General features: G+C 41.3%; 1 protein-coding gene across 1 annotated transcript; it reads left to right on the forward strand.

Annotated features, from left to right (window-relative positions):
• Window positions 1–2,054: 2,054 nt before the first annotated feature.
• Window positions 2,055–11,970, forward strand: LOC100754854 (interstitial collagenase A). The gene is made up of 10 exons (XM_027415187.1): window positions 2,055–2,153; window positions 2,715–2,956; window positions 3,056–3,204; window positions 3,405–3,530; window positions 4,426–4,584; window positions 4,682–4,799; window positions 8,874–9,007; window positions 10,562–10,724; window positions 11,529–11,632; window positions 11,870–11,970. Exons 1-10 carry the CDS (start codon window positions 2,055–2,057, stop codon window positions 11,968–11,970), a joined length of 1,395 nt encoding a protein of 464 aa, XP_027270988.1.
• The last annotated feature ends 2,379 nt before the right edge of the window (window positions 11,971–14,349 follow it).

Here is a 14,349-nt window from a genome sequence, read left to right on the forward strand (position 1 = left end):
AGAGTGAAGGTTGCAGTTGGAAGATTGGAGTGGTGGGAAGAACAATAACCCATTTTTAGAATACATCGTATGAAAATAACTATTTTACATAGGATGTAAAATAAAATAAGCATTTGCGGAGTGCCAGCCCCCTTTAACTGTCGCAGCATAGCCTGTGCCTCTCTTCTGATGACTGTGTTTTCACTGTTTTCCTTGCCTAGGCTGCAGTCACTCCGCTGAAGTCTTCTCATACCCACCTACCCCCCATCAGATGCCCACAAAAAGGGTTCTGTCTCTGTGAGACTTTCTCCCAGTTCTATCCTATGCTGTTTTACTCTGATATAACTCCCCTTATATGAGGAAGCTGTGGACAAATGACTAGAGAGGAAATGAATGCTTCACATCAAGACAAGATCTATCAAAGCATTGTTTATGAATAAGATACTGGCTGTACAGAGAGAACAGACATCCATAAGGTGAGAGTGTCCTGAGAACACTGACTTTGGTACCTTGGGGAAGGTGGGTGATGCCATGAGGGCTGAAGTAAGGGAATGGAGGTCAGTGTTTCTCCATGTCTATTCAGGAGTAGAGGTACCTACACAGGCAGACCACCTGTCTCTAATGGGGAAACAGATACCACGAGTCAGCTCCCACTTCAGTTTTATATGAAACATGAGTCCTTGAGTGCATGTCTTTCTGTACAGTCATGCATGTATTTTGCTATGCCAGAGACTCTCTGAATGAATGAACATATAAATCTGTGCATGAATGTGTGTGTATGTAGTGTAAACATGTGTCCCCTGGCTCAATTATGTACATATACACTGGCATGTGAGTATACACCCCACACACATACCATACACACCAAATACACATGCACACCACATACATACATACCATACACACACATACTACACACACCACACACATACACAAATACCACATACATACCACACACACCTGATACACACACATACCACACACACCACACACATACACAAATGCCACATACATACCACACACACCTGATACACACACATACCACACACACCACACACATACACAAATGCCACATACATACCACACACACCTGATACACACACATACCACACACACCACACACATAACACATACCATACACACATATATATACCACACACATACCACATACATACCACATGCATACATACGTACATACCACATGCATACACCACACACACATACACCATACACACAATACTATACACACAACACACCCCACACATATCATAAACACCACACACACATACTACATATCCTACACACATATTATACACACCACACAATATACATATACCACACACATATCACACACCACATACACACATGCACACACACCATATACACACATACACACATACAACGCACACCATACATACATAACACACATACCATACACACATATATATACCACATCATACACACATGCCTCACACACACACACACACTCGCACACACAATACACCCCCACACACAACTTATACACATACTACACACCACACACACACACATATACCATACACATACATACCACACATACCATACACACATACACCACACAAATACACATCACACACACATACCATATACACACCAAGTATACCACACACACAACATATATACATACCACCCACACCATACACACACACACACCATGCGTACACACACACACACACACACACACACACACACACAGCCTTGGAGTGTGCTATTGGAGCATGCTGTTGGAGTATGCTGTGCCTATGTGTTTAACAGGCTGGCCTTTTCTAAAGTAAGATGGATATGAGTTGGAGAAAACAACCATTTAATTGGTGAAGGACATCTCTTTCACAAATGTCTTCTTTGAGCCCAAACAATCTGCTAGGGGTCACAGTTTCTGATTTCCCAGGGCTCTTCGCCGGGGATGAAGAGAATGCTATGAGTCATGAGTAACACAGCCTCTGGCTTTCTAGAAGTGTGAGAAGTCCCTATATAAACGGGATCCTGGAGCAGGCAGGGAGGGACCACTGGTGGTCTGACCAGAGAGAAGGGACACCATGCCTAGCCTTCCTTTGCTGTTGCTTCTTTGGGGCACCAGCTCTTATGCCTTCCCCGTGTTTGAAGAAGGACACCGGCAAGATGTGGAGACTACCTGGGTAAATGGGTGCTAAATTGCATATGACAGGAATTCGCGTCATTACTTTGCACACTTCTATTTCAGCATGATAGCAATTAGGGATAGATTGTCTTCTAAGAGAAATGGTGTTTGCCAGAAACCAAGTCTAGATAGCTTCTTTCTGGGTGGCGGGGAGGGAACCCAAGGAAGGAGAGGCAGCTCCCTCTAAAACGTGGATTTGCAACAGAGTGCAGACCTCACCTACAAATCTTGTTCTACCACAGGTTTCAGGATTCTCAGTACTTAATGGTGGGAGATCTCTGCTCTGCAATAATGAGGGCAGTAAAAATAATTATCTAGTTTGGCTAAAACTTAGAATGTCAGGTTTTTAAAAAGGAGAACCTATTTCCATTTAGTGTTTCAATAACTTTAACTATTTATGTATTTTAATTAAGTGTAATCTATCTCCACCCCACCTCAGGTAGATGCCAACAGTGGTCTTCAAATCTCCTGAGCCTGGGTTCTCTGCAGGCAGTCAGTGCTCTTACCTGCTGAGCCATCTCTCCAGACTTAGTGGTTCATTAATTTTATATTTTATCAGAAATACCTGGAAAACTACTACAACTTGAACAAAGATACAGCAGGTAACAACCCGAGTGGGAAGGAGTTGATGGCTACAAAGCTGAAGCAAATGCAGCAATTATTTGGGCTGAAAGTGACTGGAAAGTCTGATTCTCAAACCCTGAGTGCCATGAGGAAGCCCAGGTGTGGGGTATCTGATGTGACACCACAAGCTATCACTTACGACAATCCCCGCTGGACAAAAACAGATCTGACATACAGGTAACTAGACAGTGCATCAGAATCAAAATGGGGTCATCATTTGCCATTTGAGGAGAAGGACGCAAGACCCAATGTGTCTCCATCTTATTTTTTTCTTAGCATTTTAAACTACACACCATATTTGTCAAGAGCAGTTGTGGAAGAGTCCTTCGAGAAAGCCTTCCAAGTCTGGAGTAGTGTGACACCACTAACATTCACCAGGGTCTATGATGAGGATGGAGACATTGTGCTGGCTTTCTACAGAGGAGGTAAGTTCTTCAACCTCACCCTGCCCTTCAACCTCCTCTGCTCTGCAGGGCAGTTGCTTATTGAAGAGTGTTATTGAGTTTATGGGTGGAGGAGTAAAATGGCATCACATTGCATGGAAGTCTATTGACTGTTCAGCAAAGTTCAGAGCTAACCAACATCAGAACCAAATGAGCCTTTTATTGAATTTTGTTTCTTGCAGACCATGATGACAATAACCCTTTTGATGGACCTAACTATGGCCTTGCTCACGCTTTTCAGCCAGGCCCAGGGATTGGGGGCGATGTTCATTTTGATCTTGATGAAAGGTGGACTGACACCAGTGAGAGTAAGTCTACTGATACTGATTCTCTCAATTCAACTGACACTCCCTAGTTCATTGCAGTGCTAGTTGATTTGATGGACAGAATGCATTATGGAAGTAGGTGATCTATTATTACTCAGAGAATTAGTGGCACACTGAGAAGCGTGAAACAGGAGTGGTTTCTGACGGTGTCTCATCTCCCTGGTGGCAAAAAGGTCACTCTAAAACTTCCTAAGAAATTCTGAGGGCTGATGAGATGCACCTCCTGAAATTCACAGTTTGATTCCTTGGGAGGAGAAACTGTACCCTTTAGGTTGTTCTCTGCCTTCCACACAGTCATCCTCTGTGTACTCTGAGCTTGCACGTGAGACACACACACACACACACACACACACACACACACACACACACAATAAGTAAATGTAAACAATTTATCTTTGAAGAAGAAAGGAAATGTTGAAGGTTTTAAAGTTTTACTTATGGACCTGGAATATTTTTTTACTAGAAAGGGATAATAAACTTAATAAATTTGGTATTGAACTTAGGAAACTGAATGAGAAAAGATGGTTTTGTGCTTTCCAATTTCTCCAGCACTAATCATTTACCTGCTTTGAAAATAAAAAGGTGCAAACTGTTAGAGCTTCATTGCCCCTCTGCAAAGGAACTCATCCCAGCTCATTGTTAGCATGAACTCATGTGAGCTGGGCTTTAGATCAGTGAGATCTCTATTGTGCCAATATAATCCTAGAGTGTAGGCTTGACTGTGTGTGCATGCTCCCACCATCAGAAAAAGACTGTGTATACGTATGTGTATTTCAAAAAGGGACTTGGGAGATACATTCATCCTGGAAGATTATTTCCTTACTGCCTCAAAACAATATAATTTTTAGTAATTAGAAATGGATCTTTGTCCTTTCAGATTTCAACTTATTCTATGTTGCAACTCATGAATTGGGCCACTCCCTTGGACTCACTCATTCTTCTGATATAGGGGCACTAATGTTCCCCAGCTACACATGGTACACTGATGACTTTGTGCTAAACCAGGAAGATATTAATCGCATCCAGGCTTTATATGGTGAGTGAAGCAGCCATTAGCTGTAGAAAGCACTTTCATTCTTCGGGTGGGTTTCTGGAACCATGGGAACTAACTCCAAGTCTCTGATATTCTTTAGGACCTTCCCCAAATCCCATCCAGCCCACAGGTGCAACAACCCCACAACCGTGTGAGAGTGGTCTAAACTTTGATGCTATAACTACTTTTCGGGGAGAGGTGATGTTCTTTAAAGGCAGGTAAGGTCTTGCTTTTCACTGGGTTCTATATTCACTGTTGTAGGCCACCAACATGGCTCATGTATTAACCTACAGTGTTTGTAATTACATGGTAACAATTGATTATGTTTCTTTTCTTTTCTTTTTGCAACTTATAATGACTGGTTCTACATGGATTAGGTCAGTTGATTGAGAAAATTCACCATGGTAGTGAAAACAAGTCAGTCTAATGTCATTCTGTGGATCTGAAAATTAGGCAGGAAAGGAAAGAGGGGCCCTCTGGGGACACAGAGGGTCTGGGTGGCAGAACAGATATCAGTCTCCTACCCCCTGTTCAGAGCTCTGTCTCAGCTCTCAATCTGTGCATTGATGAGTATAACAGTACTTTCCCAGAAAACGTGGATCTTTTACAAACTATTACGTAGGCCTCCAAACCTTTTCACAGCATTGCTTTTCTCCTCAAGGGTCTCTGTGGCCCCTGGAGGATCAGGAAAGAGAAAGGAAAAAGCCATTGCCAGAAGACTTCTGAGTTCCTCAGCTTCTCCCTCAGGCAGAGAAGGGCAGCCAGGATGCTGTGCAAGCTGCACAGGGAAGAGAACTTAAAATTCCCTCTCAGTATGTGGACCTGAAAACATGCTAGTCCCTTCCACACCAGGCTTACTCTCCACATCACAGTGATTTCTAAAGATCTAGGCAACATAATAGCACACCCAGATGCTCCCCACTGAAAAGTGAATAGAGCAGAGGTGCTCTGGAAGGCTGGGTTCCTCCAGCCTCTCCTTTCAGGGTGCACTTGGTGCTGTCTGGCTACATTGTGATTGGCTCTGAATGCTTTCCAGGCTCTCCTTTACTACTTTTGAGAATGAAAGATAAGGATGGATCCTGCATGATGTGAGACTTTGAGACATAGCCTTAAAGGAAATCTCAAAGGCTGGGAATGTGGCTCAGTAGATAGGCCATGCACAGACTCACAGCATCACGAACATGATGGTACACACCTGTAATCTCAGCAAGTGGAAGGGAGAGGCAGGAATCTCAGAAGTTCAGCATTGGGCTGGAGAGATAGCTGAGCAGTACAGAGCGCACTTGTTACTCTTGAAGAAGTTCTGGATTTGGTCTGCAGCACCCACAACCTCTGTGGCCATTGGGCAAGCACACAGTGCGCAGACATACATGCAGGCAAACATTCATGCACAAAAATAAAATGAATAAATCTAAAAAAAAACCTTTGAAGCAAGTTCAAGATAATTATCCTAGAAGTTAGCTTGGGTTCTCTGTCTTGAAAAGCCCCCCCCCAAAAAAAACCCATGATGTAGGTAAGCCTGTTTGGTTTTTGAGTTGAGTCTGTATTCTGTATCTGTGTTACACATGTATGGATTCAATTAGTCAAAGATCTATGAAGCTAACCAATATTTTTCTACTTCATCCGTACTGAGTTTTCTTGACATTATACCAAAATATTATCATATAATAACATTTAAATAGCATTATTTAGATAATTCAAAGCATAACAAGATGTTCATAGACTATATATATTATTTTTATATTTGAAATTATAATATAATCACATCCTTTTGCCATTCCCTTTCCTCCCTCAAATCCCTCCCATACACCCCTCCTTGCTCTCTTTCAAATTCATGGCCTCTTTTTTCATTAGTTGTTTTTACATGCATCTATGTATATGCATATGTAAATCCTTAAATATAACCTGCTCACTCTGTATCTTGTTACTTATATGTATTTTTTAGGGTTTAGTACTGGATAATCAATTGGTGTGCTATTCCTTGGGGAAGACTATTTCTCTTTTCTTGGCATTTCTTATTGCCTGTAGTTCTTTGGGTAAGGCTGAGGCTTTGTGGACTTTTCTAACCCACTTTGGAAAGTCTGTTGTTGTCTGTACACAGCTCATGCTTAGGCAGTCATGTTGTTGAGATGTTTCAGGTGTAGCTTCTGACATTACTAGGAGACACAGTGCCATAGCAGACTCCCTGCTCATCTACGAGCAGGGCCTTTACACTCTCTCCACCCCACTTACTCAATGTCCCCTGAGCCTTAGGTGTGGGAGTGTTTTGGAGATGTATACACTGTTACTGAACTCCACAATGTCACATTTTGATTGGCTGTGGTTTTCTGTAGTGGTCTCTGTATGTTGCAAAAAGGAGTTTCCTTGTTGAGGGCTAAACACTACACTTATCTGTGGCCATAAAGACAAATATTTAGAATGCAATTAGGGACTATGACAGTTTAGTAAAGTGGTTATTATAGGTTTTCCTTCAATATACATGATACCACTATGCCAGGCACAGTTTACCTCTAAATGAGCAGATCTGAAGTATAATTAGAGAGTTGTTGGTTACCTTCAAGGTATGAATGCCACTACTGTACCCTTAAGGGTACCATGTTGAACATTATTGTGGTTCATAAACACCACAGCTGGGTAGAACTGTCATTAGCCTTCCACCTTTGGGAGCTTACATGGCACTCTCCGGTATGATGGCTAGTGCTCCAGGAAGAGGCTTTCAGGTGAGTGTGTGTGAGGTGAATGGTGTCTTCAGCAATAGGGACTTATCTTCCACCTCTGGGGGCAACCAAGGATAATGGCAATAGCCTATAATGTTTGCAGACTCTCTTGAAGAACCCTGACCAATAACTCAAAAGAGGGATTCTCACACCTGGTGTTGAGGTTTTTATTAGTTAGGTGCTCTGAATCCTTATTACAGTTTCAGATATCGCTACTCTTACCTTTCTTCTGTATTTATCTCCCTTCCCCCTCTCTAATTAGTGGGTAAAAAAATTACCCACTTTTTTTTCTGATCAAATCACTTGTCCCCTACTATTCTTCTCTTTATTGCTCCCCAACCTTTCTACTCTGGTAATGGTCCCTTTTCACTTTCCTGGTTTCTGTAGTTACTCGAGGGTATTTACTCTCCTCTGAAGATCTGGAGCTAGGAGCCTCTGATGAGAGAGAATGTGTGTTGTTTGTCTTCCTGAGTCTGGGTTACTTCACTCAATATGATCTTTTCTAGTTTCATCTATTTATCTGCAAAGTTCATAATTTCATTTTTTCTTTACAGATAATAATACTCCTAGTGTATATGTACACACACACACACACACACACACACACACACACACACACACACACATTCAATATCCATTCATCAGTTGAAGGGCATTTAGGTTACTTCCATTTCTTAACTTTTGTGAACAAAACAGCAATGAACATAGATGAGCAAGTATCTATGGGCATATTCCTAGGAGTGATATAGCTGGGTTGTATGGTAGATTTATTTTTATTTGTTTTAGAATTCTTTACACTGATTTCCCTAGTGGTTGTGACAGTTTGCAGTTCCTGCCAACAGTGAATGAGGGTTATCACTTTTAAATATGCATGCATTCTGTTTTCAAGTATTTCACCAAGGATTTTTGAGTCTAGGTTCATCAGAACTATTGGTCTATAATTTTCTTGTGTGTGTATGTTTTACCTGGCTTGGGTATTAGAGTGATAATGGCTTCATAGAAGGAATTTAGATGTGTTCCTTCTGTTTTTGTTAATAGTTTAAGAAGGATTGACTGTAGATCTTCTCTGAATGTCTGATAGAATTCTGATGTGAATCCACCTGGCCCTGGACTTTCTTTTTTAATTTTCCTGCTTGGAGGGTTTTTTATTACTATTTTGTCTCCTCATTTGTCATGAGTCTGTTTAGGTAGCTGACATCTTCTAGGTTTAATTGTTTGTCATTGTCTTCCCTGAAATTTGTTGATTTGAGGCTTCACAGGTGCCAGGCCAGAGTTCTAACACTGAGCTATCTCCCCGGTCCTGTTTTCACTACCTTTTATTCATTCTATTGAGTTTGTTCATGCCATTTGTCTCAAATGACAGGGGTCCCAGATGATATACTATTGTTGATTTTAAGATTTGCCACAGGATGAGTATTTCTGTCAAGAGACAAGCATATTGAACAGAACCCTTCATGTCCAGCCTCTCCTTTGGAGAGACTGTAAACATTACTGAGGGCAGCACTCCAGTGAAAAGGGGGTGGGGACTGCTGGGAGACTCACTGACAACTGTGCTCTCTCTTCCTTTCAAATCAGGTTCTACATTCGAGTAAACAGATTCATGGCAGAACCTGAGCTCAATTTGATAGGTATACTCTGGCCAAATCTGCCAGGTAAACTTGATGCTGCTTATGAAGCTAGTATAATAGATGAAGTCCGCTTTTTCAAAGGTAATATTTCTGATTGTTTCTCTGTTTTATAAATGAAATTTTCATTTAGCTTTGGAGTGAGATAAAATGGTTAGCTGTAGTCACCAAATGCACTTCTGAAAAATCTAAGTTTCATGAAGTAAGTTAATAGGAGCCCTTAGGCTTAGTTAAAAGTTATATTGTATGTTTAGCATAATGTTCATTAAAAAGTAAATGACTAGAGATATAGAGATTTAGGCTTGTTAAAGACCTTGCAAACAATCACTGTGTTTTAAACTTCCTTCATATCACTGAGATTGATCAGAAGTAAAACTGAGAGACACGGGCCAGTCCTACAAAGGAAGACACAGAAGGCTTTTGTGTATGCAGTTTCCTAGACCCCATTTTAATTTGAACCATCCCCTTGAGAGAGAGTGGCTATTACCAGGTAGACAGATGAGGCACTGCTGACTTGATTTCTCCTGGAAAGAGGTAACATGTTCCTTTGACTCTCATTCCAAGGCTCTTTTCTCGATGTCAGGCTACATGGTGGTAAATGAAATTAGTCGTGTTCCCAGTACCCTTTTGCTGATGGCATCTTGTCTCAAAAAACAAAAGAGATTCTCAAGTCTCACTTTGAACCTTCCTTGAGAGAATCTAAATTTTACTAAGTTTTCCAGGAAACTCATTCATAGATTAATGTATGTGAAAATCAAAGTCACAGTGGATGGAATTCAATGAGTCTGTGTGTCTCAGTGAGATCAAAGAGTCTAGCACTTCTGACTTGAAGACCATGTCAGACACATGTGTTTTTACCAACATGTTTGGTATAGTACAATTATTGAGACACCTGGTACAGTTGCACACTCAAACAAAGGAGAGAATGCAGTTCAGACTGGAAACAACACATCTCCAGCCGTTATTATGTAAAATTAAATAGAAGTTCACAAACACAGCTTTTAAAACACAATTTCATGTGAGCTGAAATAAGCATGTTTGTGAACAAGAGTGATTTACCTTCAAAACAGATCAGTTTCCTATGATATATGGCTTAGGTACTGTATATAGACTCTGGAATCTGACTAAATTTACATATCTACTTTTTAAGATGCCATTGAGCTTTGTTACCACTGAGGTAGCCTAGAACTTCTAATTGTTTGACTATCTGGCTTTGGAAAAAAACTTCAACTGAAATAGGGGGGAAAAAACATAACTCTCAGAGTAGAATAGCCTAAAAAGAAAAAAATGCATATAAACCAGGCTTGGTGGCTCATACCTTTAATCCCAGCACTTAAAAGGCTAAGGCAGGAGGATTGCTGCAAATTGGAGGCCAAGCATGGTTACACAGTGAATTCTAGACCAGACTATGTTATAGTGTAAGACTCTGTCTCAAAAACACAAGAATCAATCAGTCAAACAAAAGGTAAACTCATTTAATTGGTTTGAAATTGGATCCCAGTATCAGCATTAAACAAAGAACAAGACACCACCATCTTCCCTGGATGGTCGCAGTCCGTAGCTAGGTTAATGCTCTAGCCTGTGAAGCTTAGCTGGAAATGTAGACAAGGAAGTTCATCTGTGGCTTTTGATTGGCAGGCGATAAGGTGTGGGCTGTACGTACACGGAGTGTCCTGAGTGGATTCCCAGTGGACATCCACAGTTACTTCGGCTTCCCGACAAGTGTGACACACATTGACGCAGCTGTCTGTGAGGAAGAGACTGGAAAGACATACTTCTTTGTTGATGACATGTATTGGAGGTAAAGACTGAAATCTAAATAATGTTAGAGTGCCAGTTGTTTGAATACAGAAATGGCCTTGGCCAACTGCCTTTTTTTGTGAATGGTTATTGTAACGATAACTCTTTCCACCAGCTGCCTGAGTTCTGCCACCACGTTAGGGTCCCCAAATAACACACAGAGTCTTATATTAATTGCAGTGCTGCTGGCCAATGACTAGGATTTCTTATATTCTAGCTCTGTCTTAAGTATCAACCATAACCATTAATCTATATATTTTATAAAGATTTATCGGACGCCAGTGGCAGGCATCTTCTCTTGCTGGGATCACATGGCTGCTCCTGTCTTTACTACATTTCCCAGGATCCTCCTTCTCTCCTAGTCCCACCTAACTTGCTCCCCGATTGACCAACAGTGCTTTATTTATTAACCAATAAGACAAACATATACATAGAAGGACTTCCCCCATCAGGTTGCAGCCACTGAACATCCGTTAGTCAGTGAGCCTATGGCGCTGTTTGGGTCTGTGAAAAGATAGGACAGTGAGGGCATCCAACAAAGAGCAACTTTGGCCCGAACTTAACCATTCACATAACATTTTACCTTCAGAGAGTATCTAAATAGTTCATTGGGTTTCAGAGGGACCTTACGCATGTTTTGACATACCCAACATTCAACTTTTCCTCCCTCACCCAATTCACTCTTTTCTAATTTCAAGAATTAGAAATTGGTATGCAATCCATGCTGATGTGTTTTCCATAAATATTTTAAGCAATCTGCATGCTTGGTCAAAGGTCCTGATGCTTCTAACCACTTTTTGATCAGGTATGATGAATATAGACGGTCCATGGATCCAGGTTATCCCAAATTAATAACAGAGGACTTCCCTGGAGTTGGCAATAAAGTTGATGATGTTTTCCAGAAAGATGGTAAGAGTATAAAACGCATTTTCTCCATTTGTTACAATACTAAAAGTAACAGTATTATTCTAGGATAGCCAAGACAAGAAACCCTGTCTCAAAAAAAAAAAAATCCACACAAAGTAAATGTAAATTAAAATGCAAATGTTAAACATATATATACTGAAGTCATGCAGTACTCAGGATTGAGTTAAAATCTGGAAACTGCATATATGATATAATAAATATATTTCATTGTATTTCTAGGGTATTTCTATTTCTTTCACGAATCAAATCAATACAGATTTAACCTCCAAACAAGAGTGGTTGATGCTTCCCGGGATTCTAACACCTGGTTCAACTGCTAAGGATTCTGGCAGCCTATTCCCAGTCTATGAAAATACATGTCTCATGATGCAAAAGAAGATGCTCTTCTGAAGAGTCAAGCATTTTTATATTTATCTACCTTCTAGAATTGTTGATATACAGAGCTACTAAGCACACTTGTATTTATATTTTGCCTTTTATATTTTCGTATTTTATATATTTTATATTTCATCTTGCATGTTTTAGTTCAGTGTTTTAAAACAGTTTAGTGCCACAATTGACAGCCCAACAAGGTCGAGTTCCTGGTTGATAATTCATTGAAGAAGGCCATTGACTCTGACATTAACCCTAGGCCTCTCCTTTCAAGAGAGAAGGGTCAGCAGACAAACTCTCCCAGAAGAAAGGCAGTTCTTGAACACACGAATAGCTCTACATGAGGAAAATCCATTGATGCTTTAGGTCTGTTTTTTAAAACAAATCTTATAGGCCAGGCTGGCATTGTACTCACACCTCTTCTACCGCTGACACCCAAATGCTAGGATTTCAGGCATGCCCGTAATGCCCAGATAAGAATTTTTTTGTACAAAATAAAGATTTGATACTTAAAATAAAGCTACTTTTGTCTCTAATGCTTTATAAGCTTTCTATTTCTATTTTGTTACTACATGTTTATAAAGCCTCACCTATAAATGTTATTTCTTTCAAATTTGAAATGGAAAACAAACAATATGAAAAATACTCATGAGAAAATTAGTCTATCCAAAATTTTCAAATTTCTACACTCTTGTGGAGATCATCTACAGCAGGATGTGTCTCATAAGCACAGACATCATGGCACCTAGACCTTATTAATTATCATCAAGTACAGAGGTGCAGTGCTCAGAGTGGGTCCCAAACACTGGGCTATGATGTACGTGGCAGGGCTACAAGGCTGGACAAGAAAGGAGTTATTGAAATGGGCACCTAAAACTTGGGACTTGGCATTCCAAAAGGAATCCAGGAGCTGTTCCCATGTGCTGTTTACCTGGCACCTCACATCGTGCACACAGTGATGTTCCATAGTAAATGATATAAAGATCAAAACTTCTGTCTCAGTGTTGAGTTAGCAGCTAGAATGTGCAGGGAGACTGGAGCTTTATTACATGGAAATTAAGCACACTGCACCAGACTCTGGTCCTTAGCAAGGCCCAGAGGGCAGTTTTCCATAAGACTATAAGGTATATATTAGAAAAGGGATATAATGGTGTCTGAGGCACTTATGAGTGTGGGTGCATGTCCATACATCTGGGGAAGTCAGACAGTGTCTTAGGGTTTCCATTGCTATGAAGACATGCCATGACTACTGCAACTCTTCTAAAGGAATAATATTTAATTGGGGTTGCTTACAGTTTCCAAGATTTAGTCCATTATCATTGAAGGGACCAGCCCCCCATTTTGGCAGCCATGACAGTAACACATGCTCGCTATGACCTTGCCTTGGTCACTAAGAGGTTAGGTGCCTGCCTCGTGGCAAGGAACCAATCAGAAGTTAGCTGGTGGTGCTATGCTTTATGGCTCTGGGTGTGCTTTACGGACAAGTGCACAGCAATGACGTGCAGAGCACAGCAACCACCCTGGGAAATCAACACAGGGAAAGCCCTCCAAGCCTGAAGGCACACCAATCCTAAGCCTGTGAAGCTGCCCTACAACATCGCTTGGCAGCAGGTTCGAGGTGTCTTTTCTAGCCATCCGCCATGGCGGGTGGGTGAAAGACCCAAGCTAACATGGGGTTAGCTCATTAAACAACAATAAAACCTCATGCAGTTTGCATCAAGCTCTCAAATCTGTCTGCTGATTGGGGTGACCGAGGTCGTGGCCTTACCCCGGATACCTGAGTTTTCCAGGGGTCTAACATCATCATGGCGGGACACAGCTGCATACAGGCAGACATGGTGCTGGAGAAGGAGCTGAGAGTCCTACATCTTAATCTGCAGGCAGCAGAAGGAAATTGTCTCACATTGACCAGACTTGAGCTTATAAGACCTCGAAGCCTGTGTCCACAGTGACACACTTCCTCCAACAAGGCCATACCTCCTGCAACAAGTCCACACCTCTTAATAGTGCCACCCCCTTTGGGCTGGACATTTACACACATGAGTCTGTTGGGGTTACTCCTCTTCAAACTACCACAAACAGAAACCTCAGTTTTCATTCTTTATATGCCAGCCACCTTTCTTCTTTTTTCCTTCTTTCCTTATTTTTTTCTTCTTCTTTGTTTTTGGAGACAGCATCTCTCAGTGGCCTGGAACTCACTGGATTGTCTGAGCAGGCTGGCCAGTGAAGCTCAGAGATTCCCTACCACCACCACCACCACCACCACCACCCCCACCTCCCACCCACCCACCCCACCCCTGCCATGCTGGAATTGCAATCATAACCAG

This window comes from Cricetulus griseus, chromosome 4 (assembly GCF_003668045.3).
Source record: "Cricetulus griseus strain 17A/GY chromosome 4, alternate assembly CriGri-PICRH-1.0, whole genome shotgun sequence".
NCBI classification, from domain to species: Eukaryota; Metazoa; Chordata; class Mammalia; order Rodentia; family Cricetidae; genus Cricetulus; species Cricetulus griseus.